This window comes from Pristiophorus japonicus, unplaced genomic scaffold (assembly GCF_044704955.1).
Source record: "Pristiophorus japonicus isolate sPriJap1 unplaced genomic scaffold, sPriJap1.hap1 HAP1_SCAFFOLD_457, whole genome shotgun sequence".
NCBI classification, from domain to species: Eukaryota; Metazoa; Chordata; class Chondrichthyes; family Pristiophoridae; genus Pristiophorus; species Pristiophorus japonicus.
Genome location: NW_027254360.1, coordinates 302,702 through 326,199, shown reverse-complemented (window position 1 = coordinate 326,199; position 23,498 = coordinate 302,702). Strand labels below are relative to the sequence as shown.

Sequence of the window (23,498 nt, the reverse complement as noted above, 5' to 3'; positions counted from 1 at the left end):
GTAGACCCAGGAACGAATGCAGCTCAGTCACATTCTGAGGCTTGGGTGCATTCTTGATGGACTTGGTTTTCGCGTCCGTGAGCCTGATGCCGTCAACAATTTTCCTCCCCAGGAATTCGAACTCTGGTGCCATGAAGACGCACTTCGAGCGTTTCAGTCTGAGTCCCACTTCGTCCAGACCATGTAGAACCTCTTCCAGGTTGTTCAGATGTTCCTCGGAGTCACGACCCATGATCCTGTTTCGAAACCCTGTTGATCGTAGCCTCGTCGTCTCCACAGATTCTGACTGTGCCATCACTTTTCAGCAGAGGAACAATGGGGCTGGCTCATTCATTAAGTTTAACCGGTGATATGATCCCTTCACGCTGGAGTCTGTCCAGTTCGATTTCGACCTTCTCCCTCATCATGTACGGAACTGCCCGAGCTTTATGATGGACCGGTCTTGCATCTGAGTCCACGTGGATCTTCACCTTGGCTCCCGTGAAATTGCCGATGCCTGGTTCAAACAGCAAGGGGAACTTGCTCAGCACTTGGGCACATGGAGTATCATCCTCCGCCGACAACGACTTGATGTTCCAATCGCATCGGATTTTTTCAAGACAGTTCCTGCCGAACAGTGTTGGGCCATTGCCTGGGACAATCCATAGCGGTAACTCGTGAACCGCACCGTCATAGAAACATAGAAACTAGGTGCAGTAGGCCATTCGGTCCTTCGAGCCTGCACCGCCATTCAATGAGTTCATGGCTGAACATGCAACTTCAGTACTCCATTCCTGCTTTCTCGCCATACCCCTTGATCCCCCTAGTAGTAAGGACTTCATCTAACTCCTTTTTGAATATATTTAGTGAATTGGCCTCAACAACTTCCTGTGGGAGAGAATTCCACAGGTTCACCACTCTCTGGGTGAAGAAGTTTCTCCTCATCTCGGTCCGAAATGGCTTATCCATTATCCTTAGACTGTGACCCCTGGTTCTGGACTTCCCCAACATTGGGAACATTCTTCCTGCATCGAACCTGTCTAAACATGTCAGAATTTTAAACGTTTCTATGAGATCCACTCTCATTCTTCTGAACTCCAGTGAATACAAGCCCAGTTGATCCAATCTTTCTTGATATGTCAGTCCCGCCATCCCGGGAATCAGTCTGGTGAACCTTCGCTGCACTCCCTCAATAGCAGGAATGTCCTTCCTCAAGTTAGGAGACCAAAACTGTACACAATACTCCAGGTGTGGCCTCACTAAGACCCTGTACAACTGTAGTAACACCTCCCTGCCCCTGTACTCAAATCCCCTCGCTATGAAGGCCAACATGCCATTTCCTTTCTTAACTGCTTGCTGTACCTGCATGCCAACCTTCACTGACTTGATGTACAATGACACCCATGTCTCGTTGCACCTCCCCTTTTCCTAATCTGTCACCATTCAGATAATAGTCTGTCTCTCTGTTTTTACCACCAAAGTGGATAACCTCACATGTATCCACATTATACTTCATCTGCCATGCATTTGCCCACTCACCTAACCTATCCAAGGTCACTCTGCAGCCTCATAGCATCCTCCTCGCAGCTCACACTGCCACCCAACTTAGTGTCATCCGCAAATTTGGAGATACTACATTTAATCCCCTCGTCTAAATCATTAATGCACAATGTAAACAGCTGGGGACCCAGCACAGAACCTTGCAGTACCCACTAGTCACTGCCTGCCATTCTGAAAAGTACCCATTTACTTCTACTCTTTGCTTCCTGTCTGCCAACCAGTTCTCAATCCACGTCAGCACACTACCCCCAATCCATGTGCTTTAACTTTGCACATTAATCTCTTGTGTGGGGCCTTGTTGAAAGCCTTCTGAAAGTCCAAATACACCACGTCAACTGGTTCTCCCTTGTCCACTCTACTGGAAACAGCCTCAAAAAATTCAAGATTTGTCAAGCATGATTTCCCTTTCACAAATCCATGCTGACTTGGACCCATCATGTCACCTCTTTCCAAATGCGCTGCTATGACATCCTTAATAATTGATTCCATCATTTTACCCACTACCGATGTCAGGCTGACCGGTCGATAATTCAGTTTTCTCTCTCCCTCCTTTTTTAAAAAGTGGGGTTACATTGGCTACCCTCCACTCCATAGGAACTGATCCAGAGTCTATGGAATGTTGGAAAATGACTGTCAATGCATCCGTTATTTCCAAGGCCACCTCCTTAAGTACTCTGGGATGCAGTCCATCAGGCCCTGGGGATTTATTGGCCTTCAATCCCATCAATTTCCCCAACACAATTTCCCGACTAATAAGGATTTCCCTCAGTTCCTCCTTCTTACTAGACCCTCTGACCCGTTTTATATCTGGAAGGTTGTTTGTGTTCTCCTTAGTGAATACCGAACCAAAGTACTTGTTCAATTGGTCTGCCATTTCTTTGTTCCCCGTTATGACTTCCCCTGATTCTGACTGCAGGGGACCTACGTTTGTCTTTACTAACCTTTTTTTCTTTACATATCAATAGAAGATTTTGCAATCCGTCTTAATGTTCCCTGCAAGCTTCCTCTCGTACTCTATTTTCCCTGCCCTAATCAAACCCTTTGTCCTCCTTTGCCGAGTTCTAAATTTCTCCCAGTCCACGGGTTCGCTGCTATTTCTGGCCAATTTGTATGCCACTTCCTTGGCTTTAATACTATCCCTGATTTCCCTTGATAGCCACGGTTGAGCCATCTTCCCTTTTTTATTTTTACGCCAGACAGGTATGTATAATTGTTGTAGTTCATCCATGCAGTCTCTAAATGTCTGCCATTGCGCATCCACTGTCAACCCCTTAAGTATCATTCGCCAATCTATCCTAGCCAATTCACGCCTCATACCTTCAAAGTTACCCTTCTTTAAGTTCTGGACCATGGTCTCTGAATTAACTGTTTCATTCTCCATCCTAATGCAGAATTCCACCATATTATGGTCACTCTTCCCCAAGGGGCCTCGCACAACGAGATTGCTAATTAATCCTCTCTCGTTACACAACACCCAGTCATACAACACTTGCGCAACTTGGCCATTGACTGGATTCAGCCTGGGCCTCTCAGCCTTAGTTGAGTGCCCTCTGGCTCATTATCGATTGACTCGCCCCCATGTCCAGTTCCATCGATACCAGTACCCCATTAAATTTCACGTTGATCATGATCAGTTTGCTCTTAGTTAGGAATGAGTACAGTCCATACACTTCCTCCTGTGCTATCTCGGATTGTGTATCCGGATCCACGCTAGTCTGACCATCATCCTCGACGTGGTGTCACAGCACGCTTGCTCATCTGCGGACACTTGCGCTGGAGATGCCCCACTCTCAGACAGCCTTTGCAACTAACTATATTGCTTAAACTGACACTGCTGGTGCTGGTGATTTTCACCACAACGTCAACACAGAGAAATCGGATGCATTCCCGCTGGCAGACTTTGGGGCAGCTGCAGGTTTCGCGTATGCAGTCGGGTAGGCCCTGCCATGTGCCGCTCTGGCGAACGCTGAATCAATCATATTTACAGTACTTGCCGAGTTTCGATTTTTTACTGATATCTGCTTTAGACTTCTATCTGTCGTCATGCATGACTGAGCGATCGTGATGGCCCTGTTCAAATCCAACATCTCCACCGCCAGTAGTTTACGCAGGATCACCTCGTGGTTGATGTTGATTACAAAGAGGTCCCGCAGCATGTCGGCCAATACAGCCCTGAACTTACACGGTCCCACTAGACGTCTCATTCCGCCGCATTCTGGCCCTCTGAACGAACGTGCGTGTAAAATCTGTATCTCGAGATGATGATACCTTCGCCTGGCTTAAGGTGGTCCTGTACCAGTGTACACAATTCTTCATACGTCTTCTCTGTTGGACTCATAGGCAGGAGTAGATTATCAGACCATAAATTTTTGGACCGCAAACCGTGAGGAGCATCGCCCGGCGCCGATCTGCGTCGCCGACCTCCTCCATTTTGTTGGTCACGAAGAACTGGCTCAAACGGCTCACAAAGTCTGTCCAATCTTCTCCTTCCACAAATCGCTCTAACAATCCAATTGTGCTCATTGTTGCATGGGAAGGTTCTTGTTGCCTCGTCGCCAAATGTTGTGTATGCAATAACTGTTAGACTGAGTACTGTTTAACTCCAAGAGGTATAACCTTGGCTCTGCTTTATTAAGGCCCAAAGTGACTCATATACAAAACTGCTGGCCTTTTATTCTTGGGCTGCACACATGTGCATCCAGCCCAATGGCCTCCAATAGTGACATCATCTAGTGGCCAGTGATCCCTAAAGTACATACATGACACACATATAGTGAGGCCATCAATGCCCAGTAAGCAGCAGTATTGACTCATACAGCAGAGGGCAATGGTCAGGTTCCAAACTACCAATGACAAGTCATATTCCCCCCACTGAGGTCACCGGGCCATCTAGTACTCTAACCTTTTGACACCGGGCCGTCTAATACTCTAACCCTCCGACACCGGGCTCTCTAATACGCTAACCCTACGACACCAAGCTCTCTAATACTCTAACCCTTCACACGGAGCTCTCGAATACTCTAACCCTTCACACGGAGCTCTCTAATACTCGAACCCTTCACACGGAGCTCTCTAATACTCGAACCCTCCGACACCGGGCTCTCTAGTACTCTAACCCTTCGACACCGAGCTCTCTAGTACTCTAACCGTCCGACACCGAGCTCTCTACTACTCTAACCCTTCGACACCGAGCTCTCTAGTACTCTAACCGTCCGACACCGAGCTCTCTAGTACTCTAACCCTCTGACACCGAGCTCTCTAGTACTCTAACCCTTCGACACCGAGCTCTCTAGTACTCTAACCCTTCGACACCGAGCTCTCTAGTACTCTAACCCTTCGACACCGAGCTCTCTAGTACTCTAACCGTCCGACACCGAGCTCTCTACTACTCTAACCCTTCGACACCGAGCTCTCTACTACTCTAACCCTTCGACACCGAGCTCTCTAGTACTCTAACCCTTCGACACCGAGCTCTCTGGTACTCTAACCCTTCGACACCGAGCTCTCTAGTACTCTAACCCTTCGACACCGAGCTCTCTAGTACTCTAACCCTTCGACACCGAGCTCTCTAGTACTCTAACCCTTCGACACCGAGCTCTCTAGTACTCTAACCGTCCGACACCGAGCTCTCTAGTACTCTAACCCTTCGACACCGAGCTCTCTAGTACTCTAGCCCTTCGACACCGAGCTCTCTGGTACTCTAACCCTTCGACACCGAGCTCTCTAGTACTCTAACCCTTCGACACCGAGCTCTCTGGTACTCCAACCCTTCGACACCGAGCTCTCTAGTACTCTAACCCTTCGACACCGAGCTCTCTAGTACTCTAACCCTTCGACACCGAGCTCTCTAGTACTCTAACCCTTCGACACCGAGCTCTCTAGTACTCTAACCGTCCGACACCGAGCTCTCTAGTACTCTAACCCTTCGACACCGAGCTCTCTAGTACTCTAACCGTCCGACACCGAGCTCTCTGGTACTCTAACCCTCTGACCACACCGATTGTGACTCACACTGCACCCACCTGCCGACCAATTGACCCTCGGAATGGCGGGCACACCATGTAGAATCTTGGAATGGCAACGTTGAAGGTGTGCTTGTCCTTGGAGAAAGTGTGGAAAGTGTAGTAGCCTTCCATGTACCCCGAGGGTGTGGTGAAGGTGGTGCAGCTGGTGTACTCATGCACACTGCCGGGACGCAGCACCGGGAACTCCCCTAGGGCAGAGATAGAGAGAGAGAGAGAGAGAGAGAGAGAGAGAGAGAGGCTGAGAGATAACTCAACATATCAAAGTGGGAAACAGACATCCTTAGCTACATCTGAAAGTCTGGTTGTTGACCCAGTTGCTTGCTGGAGACTGCACAGTCCGATCCCCCACCGGCCCTTCCCCTCCCTCCCTTCCTGCCCGGTCCCTTCCCTCCACCTCCCTCACCCTGCCCGGTCCCCCCTGACCCTCCGTACCCACTACTCCACGTCCCTGGACCTCCTCGACATCTCCATTCTGATTGGTTATCTTCCAGTAGCGACTGTCCAGTTGGCAGGCATGGTCCGGTGAGGCATCCTTCAGCATCTCGATCCTGCAGGGGAAGCGGCACAGCGCCCATTAAGCTCTTTGAGAGCCTTTAATTTGTCTTGAAAATCACTGCAGGGATTAACAGGCTCACAATCCCAAACACCCTTTCAGCAATCGCATTCTGCATTAGCAGTATGTTACAAAACATCACAAGCATTTACATTTAATGGACACAGCGCACCATCAGTACACGGTCAACAAGCACCAAAATGAGCTGTTAGTGATGTTGGTTGAGGGATAAATATTGGCGAAGACGAGGGACAATTCCCCATCCCTTCTTCAAAATAATGCCATGGGTTCTTAGAAGGCAGACGGGGCCTCAGTTTAACATCTCATGCGACAGTGCAGCACTCCCTCAATACTGCCCCTCCGACAGTGCGGCGCTCCCTCAGTACTGTCCCTCCGACAGTGCGGCACCTCCTCAGTACGGGGCTCCCACAGTACTGCCCCCCCCACAGTACTGCTCCTCCCACAGTACAGCCCTGCCCCGCACAGACCACACCACCAGGCCCAGCATACCTGATCCTGTAGGAGAAGAAGTAATGTGGTGGGTGCACCGAGCTCAGCTCCGGCAGAAAGGAGGTGGACACCGAAATGATAATGTCATCTGTTCGAGCCACACATCTCTCGTCATGGACGTACCTGAGGAATAGGGAAGCACGTTAACAGAATGAGCTGACAACACAGACCGACACAGCACACAACCACAGAGACTGGTGAGATCGTGATCGAGATAGCGACACACAGTGCACCTAACCCCGACCCCATCCCCGCTCCCTGGGCCCACTCCCCATCTCCGGGCCCACTCCCCGCCCCCTGCGCCCCCCAGCCCGCTCCCCAGCCCCGGGCCCGCTCCCCAGCCCACTCCCGCTCACCGGAAGATCTGGTCCCGAATGATGGGATACGCTCCTGACGTTACATTATGCACATACGAGGTGAACCACTGTGTGAAGGAGGAGCCTGTGAACAGGACAAGAACTATTAACCCTTCGCTGCCTGACCTTATATTACACACAGTCAGATCTATTAATGGTCAGTGCTGGAGAACAATCAGGTAATAGAGGGACGAGCAGACCCTGCAGTGACCGATACACTACTGAGCTTCATCACCAGCAGCAGTCCCTCGAAGTCGAGGAAGACGTGCTTCCACACTGGAAATGAGTTCTCGGGTGACTGTACAGTCCGACACGTGACCCACAGCCTCTGTCACAGGTGGGACAGACAGTGGTTGAAGGAACGGCTGGGTGGGGAGTTTGGTTTGCCGCACGCTCCTTCCGCTGCCTGCGCTTGGTTTCTGCATGCTCTCGGCGACGAGACTCGAGGTGCTCAGCGCCTTCCCGGATGCTCTTCCTCCACTTAGGTTGGTCTTTGGCCAGGAACTCCCAGGTGTCAGTGGGGATGTTGCACTTTATCAGGGAAGCTTTGAAGGTGTCTTTGAAGGTTTCTTCTGCCAACCTGGGGCTCGCTTGCCATGTCGGAATTCCGAGTAGAGCGTTTGTTTTGGGAGTCTCGTGTCGGGCATGCGGGCAATGTGGCCCGTCCAACGGAGCTGATCAAGTATGGTCAGTGCTTCGATGCTGGGGATGTGGGCCTGAGCGAGAACACTGTCATTGGTGTGCCTATTCTACCAATGGATTTGTAGGATTTTGCGGAGGCAGCGCTGGTGATACTTCTTTGATGTGTCTGCTGTACATAGTCCATGTCTCTGAAGTGTATAGGAAGGTGGATATCACCACTGCTCTGTAGACCATGGGCTTGGTGCCAGGTTTGAAGTCCTGGTCTTCACTCTTTTCCTCAGGCGACCGAAGGCTGTGCTGGCACACTGGAGGCCGTGTTGGACCTCATAGTCAATGTCTGCTCTTACTGATAGTAGGCTCCTGAGGTATGGAAATTGGTCCACGTTGTCCAAGGCCGTGCCGTGGATTTTGATAACCGGGGGGGCGGGGGGGCAGTGCTGTGTGGTGGGGTCAGGTTGGTGAAGAACCTTTGTCTTACGGATGTTTAGTGCAAGGCCTATGCTTTCGTACATCTCGGTGAAGGTTTGGAGTTCAGTCTCTGAGTGTGCGCAGACGCAAGCGTCGTCAGCGTACTGTAATTCAATGACGGAGGATGGGGCGACCTTGGATCTGGCCTGGAGGTGGCAGAGGTTGAACAGATTCCCGTTTATCCTGTAATTCAGCTCCACTCCAGCGGGGAGCTTGCCGAGGGGGAGATGGATGCAGTAAGGAAGATCGAGAAGAGGGTTGGTGCAATGACGCAGCCCTGCTTGACCCCAGTCCGAACATGGAATGGGTCTGTGATGGATCCGTTGGTCAGGATCATGGCTTGCATGTCATCGTGGGACAGGCGGAGGACGGTGACAAACTTTTGAGTGCAGCCTGAGGAGGACGCTCCATAATCCCTCATGGTTGACGTGTCGAAGGCTTTTGTGAGGTCAAAGGCGGCCATGTACAGGGGTTGGTGCTGTTCCCTGCATTTCTCTTGTATCTGCCGCGCGGTGAAGATTATGTCCATTGTGACCCTTAGTGGGCGGAATGTGCATTTTAACTCTGGGAGGAGCTCTTCAGCCACAGGGAGGTGGCGATTCAAGAGGTTTCTTGCGATGACTTTCCCAGTGATCGACAGCAGGGAGATTCCTTTGTAGTTACCAGTCGGACTTGTCACCATTCCTGAAGATGGTCACAATTACAATGGTTGAGATCTCCCGTCACGATCTCCTTCCAGATGAGGGATGAGGCCATGGATCCGTGCTAGTACTGCCTCTCCGCCATGTTTTAGTGTTTCGGCGAGGTTCCATCTGCTCCTGACGACTTGTCCTTCAATTGTCTGATGGCCGTTTCAACCTCGTGCCGGGCTGGGGTTGTACTGAGATGATGGCAGGTAGCATGCTATGGGATGGAGTCGGGGACACTCGTGTCCAAGACAGTCTCGGTTGAGGACATTCTTGAAGTACTCTTTCCAGCAGGCACTGACTGCCTCTCTGTCCTTAATGAGCACCTCTCCGTTCTTGGCCAGCAGTAGGGTGGGGCCTTGGGTTGCACTGAAGAATCCTCGCACGTTATGGTTGTCGGCCAGCTGCTGGATCTCCTGTGCTTTCTCCACCCACCATCTGTTCTTTAGGTCGTGTGTTTTCTGTTAGACCTCAGCCTTCAGTCGTCTGTAGAGCTGCTTTCTTGCCCTCGAATTGTGTTGCTGCTTCCAGTCCAAGAATGCCTTGGGCTTGCGGTTAATTAGCTCCTGGATCTCCTAGTCGTTCTCGTCAAACCAGTCTCAGTGTTTCCTAGTCGAGTGACTGAGCACCTCTTTGCAGGTGCTGATTATGGAGGCCTTAAGGGTTCACCAGGTGTTGTGGGCACTCTGCGTCTCTGGAAGTCATCAGGTTGGTAGCGAGGCACTGGCTGAATAGGGCTTTCTTAGCGGAATCTTTCAGCGCTCTGGCGTTAATTTCCCTACGGCATTGTTTCTGTTGCCGTCGCTATTTTGGGGCAATATTGATTACCCCGTGTGGTAGCTGGTGTGCAACAGCCACGCCACGTTAAAAGAATTCAGGCACAGGCATCTTCCACACTTTAAGATGAAGTTCGGGCCCTGGAACGTCAGGTCCCTCATGGACAACCCTAACAGCAACAGGCCGGAACGCCGCACCACAATCGTTGCCTGGGAACTTAGGCTTTTCGACATGCAGGGAGATAGAGGGAAATAAAATGTAGGCAGAAGCAAAAGATAGAAAGAAGAATAGTAAAAGTGGAGGGCAGAGAAAGCCAAGGCAAAAAACAAAAAGGGCCACATTACAGCAAAATTCTAAAGGGGCAAAGTGTGTTAAAAAGACAAGCCTGAAGGCTCTGTGCCTCAATGCGAGGAGTACTCGGAATAAGGTGGACAAATTAACTGCGCAGACAGCAGTTAACGGATATGATGTAATTGGCATTACGGAGACATGGCTCCAGGGTGACCAAGGCTGGGAACACAACATCCAGGGGTATTCAACATTTAGGAAAGATAGACAGAAAGGAAAAGGAGGTGGGGTGGCGTTGCTGATTAAAGAGGAAATTAATGCAATAGTAAGGAGGGACATTAGCCTGGATGATGTGGAATCGGTATGGGTGGAGCTGCGGAATGCCAAAGGGCAGAAAACACTAGTGGGACTTGTGTACAGACCACCAAACAGTAGTAGTGAGGTTGGGGACAGCATCAAACAAGAAATAAGGGATGTGTGCAATAAAGGTACAGCAGTTATTATGGGCGACTTTAATCTACGTATCGATTGAGCTAACCTAACTAGTAGCAATGCGGTGGAGGAGGATTTCCTGGAGTGTATTAGGGATGGTTTTCCAGACCAATATGTCGAGGAACCAACTAGAGAGCAGGCTATCCTAGACTGGGTGATGTGTAATGAGAAGGGACTAATTAGCAATCTTGTTGTGCGAGGCCCCTTGGGGAAGAGTGACCATAATATGGTAGAATTCTTTATTAAGATGGAGAGTGACATAGTTAATTCGGAAACTAGGGTCCTGAACTTAAGGAAAGGTAACTTCGATGGCATGAGACGTGAATTGGCTATAGACTGGCAAAGGATACTTAAAAGGTTGACGGTGGATAAGCAATGGCAAACATTTAAAGATCACATGGATGAACTTCAGCAATTGTACATCCCTGTCTGGAGTAAAAATAAAACGGGGAAGGTAGCTCAACCGTGGCTAACAAGGGAAATTAAGGATAGTGTTAAAACCAAGGAACAGGCATATAAATTGGCTAGAAAAAGCAACAAACCTGAGGACTGGGAGAAATTTAGAATTCAACAGAGGAGGACTAAGGGTTTAATTAAGAGGGGAAAGAGAGTACGAGAGGAAGCTTGCAGCGAACATAAAAACTGACTGCAAAAGCTTCTATAAGTATGTGAAGAGAAAAAGATTAGTAAAGACAAACATCCCTTGCAGTCGGATTCAGGTGAATTTATAAGGGGGAACAAAGAAATGGCAGACCAATTGAACAAATACTTCGGTTCTGTCTTCACGAAGGAAGACACAAATAACCTTCCGGATGTACTAGGGGACAGTGGGTCGAGTGAGGAGGAGAGGAGGAGGAACTGAAGGATATCCTTATTAGATGGGAAGTGGTGTTAGGGAAATTGATGGGATTGAAGGCCGATAAATTCCCGAGGCCTGATAGTCTGCATCCCAGAGTACTTAAGGAAGTGGCCCTAGAAATAGTGGATGCATTGGTGATCATTTTCCAACAATCCATCGACTCTGGATCAGTTCCTATGGACTGGAGGGTAGCTAATATAACACCACTTTTTAAAAAAGGACAGAGAGAAAATGGGTAATTATAGACCGGATCGTCTGACATCAGTAGTAGGTAAAATGTTGGAATCAATCATTAAGAAATAGCAGTGCATTTGGAAAGCAGTGACAGGATCGGTCCAAGTCAGCATGGATTTATGAAAGGGAAATCATGCTCGACGAATCTTCTGGAATTTTTTGAGGATGTAACTAGCAGAGTGGACAAGGGAGAACCAGTGGAGGTGATGTATTTGGACTTTTAAAAGACTTTTGACAAGATCCCGCACAAGAGATTGGTGTGTAAAATCAAAGCACATGGTATTGGGGAAAGTGTACTGATATGGAGAGAACTGGTTGGCAGATAGGAGGCAGAGAGTCGGGATAAATGGGTCCTTTTCAGAATGGCAGGCAGTGACTAGTGGAGTGCCGCAGGGCTCAGTGCTGGGACCCCAGCTCTTTACAATATACATGAACGATTTAGATGAAGGAATTGAGTGCAATATCTCCAAGTTTGCAGATGACACTAAACTGGGTGGCGGTGTGAGCTGTGAGGAGGATGCTAAGAGGCTGCAGGGTGACTTGGACAGGTTAGGTGAGTAGGCAAATGCATGGCAGATGCAGTATAATGTGGATAAATGTGAGGTTATCCATTTTGGGGGCAAAAACACGAAGGCAGAATATTATCTGAATGGCGGCAGACTAGGAAAAGGGAAGGTGCAGCGAGACCTGGGTGTCATGGTTCATCAGTCATTGAAAGTTGGCATGTAGGTACAGCAGGCGGTGAAGCAGGCAAATGGTATGTTGGCCTTCATAGCTAGGGGATTTGAGTATAGGAGCAGGGAGGTCTTACTGCAGCTGTACAGGGCTTTGGTGAGGCCTCACCTGGAATATTGTGTTCAGTTTTGGTCTCCTAATCTGAGGAAGGACGTTCTTGTTATTGAGGGAGTGCAGCGAAGGTTCACCAGACTGATTCCAGGGATGGCTGGACTGACATATGAGGAGAGACTGGATCAACTGGGCCTTTCTTTATTCACTGGAGTTTAGAAGGATGAGAGGTGATCTCATAGAAACGTAGAAGATTCTGATAGGACAGGTTAGATGCGGGAATAATGTTCCCGATGTTGGGGAAGTCCAGAACCGGGGTACACAGTCTTCGGATATGGGGTAGGCCATTTAGGACTGAGATGAGAACTCTCTTCATTCAGAGAGTTGTTAATCTGTGGAATTCCCGACCAGAGTTGTTGTTGATGCCAGTTCATTGGATATATTCAAGAGGGAGTTAGATATGGCTCTTATGTCTAAAGGGATCAAGGGGTATGGAGAGAAAGCAGGAAAGGGGTACTGATCAGCCATGATCTCATTGAATGGTGGTGCAGGCTCGAAGGGCCGAATGGCTTACTCCTGCACCTATTTTCTATGTTTCTATGTTTGACATCACCGCCCTAAGCGAGACCCGGCGGGAAGGGGAAGGCCAGCTCAAAGAACAAGGTGGTGGCTACACCTTCTTCTGGAAAGGCAAACCAGAAGCAGAACGCTGCCTCCATGGGGTTGGCTTCGCCATAAAAAACGAGCTAGTGGGCCGTCTCAGAGACTCCCCCTGCGGGATAAACGAACGCCTCCTGACTCTTCGGCTCAGCCTAGTCCGGAACCACTGTGCTACAGTCTTTAGTGCGTATGCCCCAACACAAAGCTGCAGACGAGACCAAGGAGGAATTCTACTCCAGCCTCGAACAATCCCTGTTCCCAGTCCCAACGAGCAACAAGCTGATCCTCCTCGGCAACTTCGACAGCAGAGTCGGAAAGGACACTGACCTCTGACCTGGGGAGGCGTGATCTGCAGAGAGGGGGCAGGGAAAATCAACTCCAATGGCACTCTCCTCCTGACGAAATGCTTAGAACACGTCCTCATCACAACCAATACTTTGTTCCGTAAGAAGGACAAATACAAAGCTTCATGGCAATACCCTCACTCCAAGCACTGGCATCTGCTTGACTACGTCATCATCCGAGCGAGGCACTGTCAAGACGTGTGCATCACCCACGTCATGACAGGAACTGACGACTGCTGGTCGGACCACCGCCTAATGTGCTCTGAGCACAGTGACAGGCCTGGTTACACTGTGTGCTGAGCATACACTGGCCCCAGTCAGCAGTGACAGGGCACGGTGAGCGCACACACAGCAGTGACAGGGCACGGTGAGCGCACACACAGCAGTGACAGGGCACGGTGAGCGCAGACACAGCAGTGACAGGGCACGGTGAGCGCACACACAGCAGTGACAAAGACAACGGTTAAGCTGACAATAGAATACTGCAACTCTGCAATGATAAAACGGAATATTCTGGAACAGCAGACGTCTCCAGCAGCCTCGGAGGAGATCGAGGTCACACGTGACGAGATTGTCGTGTGATTCCTCACAGGGAAATCAAAGTCCGCTTGAATCGCTGCGATTCCAGGCCTTTCTTTTTGCACAATGAGGAGTACGCGATGGAGTTCCATACCTGTGATGAACATGTCGACCACAGAGGGGTCTGATGCCATTTGATCCTGCGGGAAAGAGCAGATACGTCAATCACAGATCGTGCACCGAGGACAGACAGCAGCTATACTGCAGACACCTCACTCACTCCGGGCACTGACAGACAGCAGCACACTTCACTCACAGATCAAGCACATGCCCATCAGTATACCAGAGCCCACGTGAGGAGGAATTGATGGGCTGAAGTGAGCAGAACAGGGAGGTCCCACGTGTGGAACATCTAGTACAGACTGAGGCATTGCTAGCGGCCGTGGGTGCTGGGGTCGACTGGCACTTGCTCAGCCAGAGCTCCAGAATGGTCGAGGGGAAAATTGGGGAGAGCGGAGACTCTTGGACACAGCAGCATAGGCCACAAAGCAACAGCAGATGCTGCGAGGGTAAGGAGGGGGCTGACAACACACACTCCTTATAGTCTCAACTTGGCTCAGTGCCAGCTCTCTCCTCACCCAGTCACAAGGTCGTGGCTTCAAGTCTGACTCCGGAGACTTCAGCACCAAATGCAAGCTGACACTTTAGCGCAATACTGAGGGAGCGCCGCACTGTCGGAGGGGCAGTACTGAGGGAGCGCCGCACTGTCGGAGGGGCAGTACTGAGGGAGCGCCGCACTGTCGGAGGGGCAGTACTGAGGGAGCGCCGCACTGTCGGAGGGGCAGTACTGAGGGAGCGCCGCACTGTCGGAGGGGCGATATGGTCACTTATTTCAAGCAGTTTGTGGGATCGTGCTGTGTGCATACATAGGCTGCCATGATTTCTACCCTACATTAAAACATCGAGTACATGGCAAAAGTACTTCATTGGTTGTAAATCACTTTGGGACACACTGAGGTAGTGAGAGGTGTGTGTGTTGTAATCGCAGCTCCTTACCACACAGTGGTAGAAGATGTCGGATGGCCGTCGCCCCTCCACCTCAGCCAGTGCCATGTACTGGCTCAGCCCAGTGTGTATGCAGAAGGTCAGTGGGAGGCAGTGCTTCAGGCCCTTGCGTTGCTGGAAGCCCCCCGCAGCCGTGTCGATGTCCAGCAGATCCTCGGACCGATAGTGACTGGACAGAGCCATACTGCCCATCAGGCTGTGGGGTGGGGAAAGAGATCCTTAGTACCCCAGCCTCTTACCTGCTTAATATGACAGCAGCCTTTCGCCATCTCCCCCCTCCACCCACACCCTCTCTCCACCTCCCCCTCCTCCTCCCCGTACCAACACACCCTCTCCCACCCCCCCCACCCTCTCTCCCGCCCACTCCCCCCATCTCTCTCCTCAGTCAACACACTGTGTGGGTTGAGAATCGCGTGTTGGCCAGACCGGGCAAGTGTAGCAACTCTGGTGCTGGCCAGTACCCAAACCACAAAACCACTGTTCTCAAAGGCCCAAACGCTGGGAGGCTATTCATCCGAGACACGCTACTCAGCTAACCTGCCTGTGCCACGTACTCACAGCTCGAGTTCACTTTATACAGCCCTTGGACATTCCACACAGCAAACTGTCAACGGAAAAGGATACAGCTGAAGATTACTGATAGTCACACAATGAACATAAGAACATAAGAAATAGGAGCAGGAATAAGCCATACGGCCCCTCGAGCCTGCTCCACCATTCAATAAGATCATGGCTGATCTGATCATGGACTCAGCTCCACTTCCCTGCCCGCTCCTCATAACCCTTTACTCTCATCACTCAAAAATCTGTCTATCTCCACCTTAAATATATTCAATGACCCAGCCTCCACAGCTCTCTGGGGCAGAGAGTTCCACAGATTTACAACCCACTGAGAAGAAATTCCTCATCTCCGTTTTAAATGGGCGGCCCTTATTCTAAGACTGTGCCCCCTAGTTCTAGTCTCCCTCATCAGTGGAAACATTCTCTCCGCATCCACCTTGTCGAGCCCCCTCATAATCTTATACATTTCGATGAGATCACCTCTCATTCTTCTGAATTCCAATGAGTAGAGGCCCAACCTACTCAACCTATCCTCATAAATCAACCCCCTCATCCCCGGAATCAACCGAGTGAACCTTCTCTGAACAGCCTCCAAAGCAAGTCATCATCAAAGGCAGTCCCTCAGAATTAAGGAAGACTTGCTTCCACTCTAAAAGTGAGTTCTCAGGTGGCTGCACAGTCCAATATTGGAATGATGGTCTCTGCCACAGATGGGAGAGACAGTGGTTGAGGGAAGGGGTGGGTGCGACTGGTTTGCCGCACACTCCTTCCGCTGCCTGCGCTTGATTTCTGCATGCACTCGGCAACGAGACTCGAGGTGCTCAGTGCCCTCCCGGATGCACTGCCTCCACTTAGGGCAGTCTTTGGCCAGGGACTCCCAGGTATCAGTGGGGATGTTGCACTTTATCAGGGAGGCTTTGAGGGTGTCCTTGTAACGTTTCCTCTACCCACCTTTGGCTCGTTTGCCATGTACGAGTTCAGAGTATAGCGCTTGCTTTGGGAGTCTTGTGTCGGGCATGTGAACAATGTGGCCTGCCCAACGGAGCTGGTCAAGTGTGGTCAGTGTTTCAATGCTGGGGATGTTGGCCTGATCAAGGACGCTAACGTTGGTGTGTCTGCCCTGCCGGGGACATCATTGGTGATATTTCTCCAGCAACATGAGGTGTTTACTGTACATGGTCCATGTCTCAGCCATACAGGAGGGCAGGTATCACTACAGCCCTGTAGATCATGAGCTTGGTGCCAGATTTGAGGGCCTGCTCTTCGAAAACTCTCTTCCGAAGGCTGCGCTGGTGCACTGGAGGCGGTGTTGAACCTCGTCGTTGATGTCTGCCCTTGTTGATAATAGGCCCCCGAGGTATGGAAAGTGGTCCACGTTGTCCAGGGCAGCGCCGTGGATCTTGATGAGTGTTGGGCAGTGCTGTGTGGCGGGGTCAGGTTTGTGGAGGACCTTTGTCGTACGGATGTTTAGTGTAAGACCCATACTTTCGTATGCCTTGGGTGAAGATGTTGACGAAGGCTTGGAGTTCAGCCTCTGAATGTGCGCAGATGCAAGCATTGTCCGCGTACTGTAGTTCGATGACAGAGGTTGGAGTGGTCTTGGATCTGGCCGAGAGGCGACGAAGGTTGAACAGCTTCCCACTGGTTCTGTAGTTTAGTTCCACTCCAGCGGGGAGCTTGTTGATTGTGAGGTGTAGCAAGTATATCCCTCCTTAAATATGGAGACCAAAACTGTACACAGTACTCCAGGTGTGACCTCACCAATACCCTGTACAGTTGTAGCAGGACTTCTCTGCTTTTATATTCCATCCCCCTTGCAATAAAGGCCAACATTCCATTTGCCTTCCCGATTCCTTGCTGTACCTGCATACTAACTATTTGTGTTTTATGCACCAGGACCCCAAGGTCCCTCTGTACTGCAGCACTTTGTAATTTTTCTCCATTTAAATTATAATTTGCTTTTCTATTTTCTCTGCCGAAGTGGATAATATCACATTTTCCCGCATTATAGAAACATAGAAAATAGGTGCAGGAGTAGGCCATTCGGCCCTTCGAGCCTGCACCGCCATTCAATGAGTTCATGGCTGAACATGCAACCTCAGTACCCCATTGCTACTTTCTCGCCATACCCCTTGATCCCCCTAGTAGTAAGGACTACATCTAACTCCTTTTTGAATATATTTAGTGAATTGGCCTCAACAACTTTCTGTGGTAGAGAATTCCACAGGTTCACCACTCTCTGGGTGAAGAAGTTTCTTCTTATCTCAGTCCTAAATGGCTTACCCCTTATCCTTACAGTGTGACCCCTGGTTCTGGACTTCCCCAACATTAGGAACATTCTTCCTGCATCTAACCTGTCTAAACCCGTCAGAATTTTAAACGTTTCTGAGATCCCCTCTCATTCTTCTGAACTCCAGTGAATACAAGCCCAGTTGATCCAGTCTTTCTTGATATATCAGTCCCGCCATCCCGGGAATCTGTCTGGTGAACCTTCGCTGCACTCCCTCAATAGCAAGAATGTCCTTCCTCAAGTTAGGAGACCAAAACTGTACACAATACTCCAGGTGTGGCCTCACCAAGGCCCTGTACACCCAGGTCTCGTTGCACCTCCCCTTTTCCTAATCTGTCACCAATCAGATAATAGTTTGTCTCTCTGTTTTTACCACCAAAGTGGATAACCTCACATTTATCCACATTGTACTTCATCTGTCATGCATTTGCCCATTCACCTAACCTATCCAAGTTGCTCTGCAGTCTCATAGCATCCACCTCGCAGCTCACACTGCCACCCAACTTCGTGTCATCCGCAAATTTGGAGATACTACATTTAATCCCCTCGTCCAAATCATTAATGTACAATGTAAACAGCTGGGGCCCCAGCACAGAACCTTGCGGTACCCCACTAGTCACTGCCTGCCATTCTGAAAAGTACCCATTTACTCCTACTCTTTGCTTCCTGTCTGACAACCAGTTCTCAATGCATGTCAGCACACTACCCCCAATCCCATGTGCTTTAACTTTGCACATTAATCTCTTGTGTGGTACCTTGTCGAAAGCCTTCTGAAAGTCCAAATATACCACATCAACTGGTTCTCCCTTGTCCACTCTACTGGAAACATCCTCAAAATATTCCAAAAGATTTGTCAAGCATGATTTCCTTTTCACAAATCCATGCTGACTTGGACCCATCATGTCACCTCTTTCCAAATGCGCTGCTATGACATCCTTAATAATTGATTCCATTATTTTACCCACTACTGATGTCAGGCTGACCGGTCTACATTTCCGTGTTTTCTCTCTCCCTCCTTTTTTTAAAAAGTGGGGTTACATTGGCGACCCTCCACTCCATAGGAACTGATCCAGAGTCTATGGAATGTTGGAAAATGACTGTCAATGCATCCGCTATTTCCAAGGCCACCTCCTTAAGTACTCTTGGATGCAGTCCATCAGGCCCTGGGGATTTATCGGCCTTCAATCCCATCAATTTCCCCAACACAATTTCCCAACTAATAAGGATTTCCCTCAGTTCCTCCTTCTTACTAGACCCTCTGACCCCTTTTATATCTGGAAAGATGTTTGTGTCCTCCTTAGTGAATACCGAACCAAAGTACTTGTTCAATTGGTCTGCCATTTCTTTGTTCCCGATTATGACTTCCCCTGATTCTGACTGCAGGGGACCTACGTTTGTCTTTACTAACCTTTTTCTCTTTACAAATCTATAGAAACTTTTGCAATCCGTCTTAATGTTCCCTGCAAGCTTCTTCTCATACTCTATTTTCTCTGCCCTAATCAAACCCTTTGTCCTCCTCTGCTGAATTCTAAATTTCTCCCAGTCCCCAAGTTCACTGCTATTTCTGGCCAATTTGTATGCCACTTCCTTGGCTTTAATACTATCCCTGATTTCCCTAGATAGCCACGGTTGAGCCACCTTCCCTTTTTTATTTTTACACCAGACAGGGATGTACAATTGTTGTAGTTCATCCATGCAGTCTCTAAATGTCTGCCATTGCCCATCCACTGTCAACCCCTTAAGTATCATTAACCCTTTAAGTAAAAGTAAACTCATCAAATTAAATCATGATGTGATGTCAAGTATCGACTGCAGGCTGCTCGCTGACCCTCCCCTGGCAGAGCAGCAGCAGTGGCGCATTATACTCCATCTGACAAATTTCTGCCACTCACTGAGCCTGTCTATATCCCTTTGCAGATTTATTGCGTCCTCCTCACAACTTGCTTTCCCACCCATCTTTGTATCAAAGTCTCTGTACACTCTCCCCCAACCCCCCCACCCGACACACCCCGTACACTGGCGTCGTCCCCCCACCGCCCCCCCCCGGACACACCCCATACACTGCCCCCCTGGGACACACCCCATACACTGCCCCCCCCGGAAACACCCCGAACACTGCCCCCCCCGGACACTGTCTCTGCCCCCCCGGACACACCCCGTACACTGTCTCTTCCCCCCCCCCCCCCCCCCCCCGCCCCCCGGATACTGTCTCTCCCCCCGGACACACCCCGTACACTGCCCCCCCCGGACACTGTCTCTGCCCCCCCCGGACACACCCCGTACACTGTCTCTTCCCCCCCCCCCCCCCCCGCCCCCCGGATACTGTCTCTCCCCCCGGACACACCCCGTACACTGCCTCCCCACGGACACACCCCGAACACTGTCTCTGCCCCCCCACCCCCCCGGACACACCCCGTACACTGCCCCCCCCCCCCCGGACACACCCCGTACACTGCCCCCACCCGGACACACCCCGTGCACTGCCCCCCTCGGACACACCCCGTACACTGTCTCTTCGCCCACCCCCCCTCCACGGACACACCCCGTACATTGCCCCCCCCCCCGGACACACCCCGTACACTGCCCCCACCCGGACACACCCCGTGCACTGCCCCCCTCGGACACACCCCGTACACTGTCTCTTCCCCCCCCCCCCCTCCACGGACACACCCCGTACACTGTCTCTTCCCCCCCCCCCCTCCACGGACACACCCCGTACACTGTCTCTCCCCCCCCCATCACGGACACACCCCGTACACTGTCTCTCCCCCCCCCATCACGGACACACCCCGTACACTGTCTCTTCCCCCCCCCCTCCACGGACACACCCCGTACACTGTCTCTCCCCCCCCATCACGGACACACCCCGTACACTGTCTCTCCCCCCCCATCACGGACACACCCCGTACACTGTCTCTCCCCCCCCATCACGGACACACCCCGTACACTGTCTCTCCCCCCCCCCATCACGGACACACCCCGTACACTGCCCCCCCCCTCCCCTCCACGGACACACCCCGTACACTGCCCCCCCCCTCCCCTCCACGGACACACCCCGTACACTGCCCCCCCCCTCCCCTCCACGGACACACCCCGTACACTGCCCCCCCCCTCCCCTCCACGGACACACCCCGTACACTGTCTCTTCCCCCCCCCCTCCACGGACACACCCCGTACACTGCCCCCCCCCTCCCCCCCCATCACGGACACACCCCGTACACTGCCTCCCCCCCCCCCCCCCGGACACACCCCGTACACTACCCCCCCACGGACACACCCCGTACACTATCTCCCCCCCCCCCCCCCCCGGACACACCCCGTACACTATCTCTCCCCCCCCCCCCACGGACACACCCCGTACACTATCTCCCCCCCCCCCCCCCCGGACACACCCCGTACACTATCTCTCCCCCCCCCCCCCACGGACACACCCCGTACACTATCTCCCCCCCCCCCCCCCCCCGGACACACCCCGTACACTATCTCTCCCCCCCCCCCCACGGACACACCCCGTACACTATCTCCCCCCCCCCCCCCCCCCGGACACACCCCGTACACTATCTCTCCCCCCCCCCCCCACGGACACACCCCGTACACTATCTCCCCCCCCCCCCCCCCCCGGACACACCCCGTACACTATCTCTCCCCCCCCCCCCACGGACACACCCCGTACACTATCTCCCCCCCCCCCCCCCCCGGACACACCCCGTACACTATCTCTCCCCCCCCCCCCACGGACACACCCCGTACACTATCTCTCCCCCCCCCCCCCACGGACACACCCCGTACACTATCTCTCCCCCCCCCCCCACGGACACACCCCGTACACTATCTCCCCCCCCCCCACGGACACACCCCGTACACTATCTCTCCCCCCCCCCCCCACGGACACACCCCGTACACTATCTCCCCCCCCCCCCACGGACACACCCCGTACACTATCTCCCCCCCCCCCCCCCCGGACACACCCCGTACACTATCTCCCCCCCCCCCCCCCGGACACACCCCGTACACTATCTCTCCCCCCCCCCACGGACACACCCCGTACACTATCTCCCCCCCCCCCCCCCCGGACACACCCCGTACACTATCTCTCCCCCCCCCCCACGGACACACCCCGTACACTATCTCCCCCACCCCCCCCCCCGGACACACCCCGTACACTGTCTCTCCCCCCCCATCACGGACACACCCCGTACACTGTCTCTCCCCCCCCCATCACGGACACACCCCGTACACTACCCCCCCCCCCCATCACCGACACACCCCGTACACTGTCTCTCCCCCCCCCATCACCGACACACCCCGTACACTGTCTCTCCCCCCCCATCACGGACACACCCCGTACACTATCTCTCCCCCCCCCCACGGACACACCCCGTACACTGCCCCCCCCCCCTCCACGGACACACCCCGTACACTGCCCCCCCCCCCCTCCACGGACACACCCCGTACACTACCCCCCCCCCCCCATCACCGACACACCCCGTACACTATCTCTCCCCCCCCCCCACGGACACACCCCGTACACTACCCCCCCCCCCCCCCCCCCCCGGACACACCCCGTACACTATCTCTCCCCCCCCCCACGGACACACCCCGTACACTGTCTCTCCCCCCCCCCCCACGGACACACCCCGTACACTGTCTCTCCCCCCCCCCCACGGACACACCCCGTACACTGTCTCTCCCCCCCCCCCACGGACACACCCCGTACACTGTCTCTCCCCCCCCCCCACGGACACACCCCGTACACTATCTCTCCCCCCCCCCCACGGACACACCCCGTACACTGTCTCTCCCCCCTCCACGGACACACCCCGTACACTATCTCTCCCCCCCCATCACGGACACACCCCGTACACTGCCCCCCCCCCCACCGGACACACCCCGTACACTGCCCCCCCCCCCCCCCCCCCCCCACCGGACACACCCCGTACACTATCTCTCCCCCCCCCCCCCCCCCCCCCCGGACACACCCCGTACACTATCTCTCCCCCCCCCCACGGACACACCCCGTACACTGCCCCCCCCCCCTCCACGGACACACCCCGTACACTGCCCCCCCCCCCTCCACGGACACACCCCGTACACTGCCCCCCCCCCCCCACGGACACACCCCGTACACTGCCCCCCCCCCCTCCACGGACACACCCCGTACACTATCTCTCCCCCCCCCCCACGGACACACCCCGTACACTGCCCCCCCCCCCCCACGGACACACCCCGTACACTGTCTCTCCCCCCCCCATCACGGACACACCCCGTACACTGTCTCTCCCCCCCCCATCACGGACACACCCCGTACACTGTCTCTCCCCCCCCCCCCCCATCACCGACACACCCCGTACACTGCATCCCCCCCCCCCCCCCCACCGGACACACCCCGTACACTACCCCACCCCGGACACACCCCGTACACTATCTCTCCCCCCCCCCACGGACACACCCCGTACACTACCCCCCCCCGGACACACCCCGTACACTATCTCTCCCCTCCCCCACGGACACACCCCGTACACTGCCCCCCCCCCCCCCCCCCCACCGGACACACCCCGTACACTGCCCCCCCCACATCCCGGGGACACCGCCAGACGCTCACGGCGCGGGTAGACCTTACCCAGGGACCACGAGGCGTTGCCCATTGTGGATGCGGAGGGAGCAGCGGTAATCATTCGGCAGCTTGAAGTGAATCCGTTCTTCGACCGCGTCCAACTCTTGTTCGGTTAGACCCGCTGGGGAAGCGGCACTTCAGGCATTTTCTCAGCCTCTCACACACAACCCATCAAATGACCAACAGTGGAGGGGGTGCTCCTCTCTCCCTCTCCCACACCTCTCTCTCCC

At 53.0% G+C, this 23,498-nt stretch overlaps 1 protein-coding gene across 1 annotated transcript in view; it reads right to left on the bottom strand.

Annotated features, from left to right (window-relative positions):
- fbxo3 (F-box protein 3) overlaps positions 1-23,498 on the bottom strand; it is a 33,302-nt gene that overhangs the window by 2,709 nt on the left and 7,095 nt on the right. The window contains exons 2-8 of the mRNA XM_070873347.1: positions 23,275-23,389; positions 14,795-14,999; positions 13,893-13,938; positions 6,984-7,068; positions 6,628-6,750; positions 5,997-6,112; positions 5,562-5,752 (exon numbers count right to left, since the gene is read on the bottom strand). Of these exons, the coding sequence (XP_070729448.1) occupies positions 5,562-5,752; positions 5,997-6,112; positions 6,628-6,750; positions 6,984-7,068; positions 13,893-13,938; positions 14,795-14,999; positions 23,275-23,389 (881 nt within the window). The remainder of the gene's footprint in view (positions 1-5,561; positions 5,753-5,996; positions 6,113-6,627; positions 6,751-6,983; positions 7,069-13,892; positions 13,939-14,794; positions 15,000-23,274; positions 23,390-23,498) is intronic.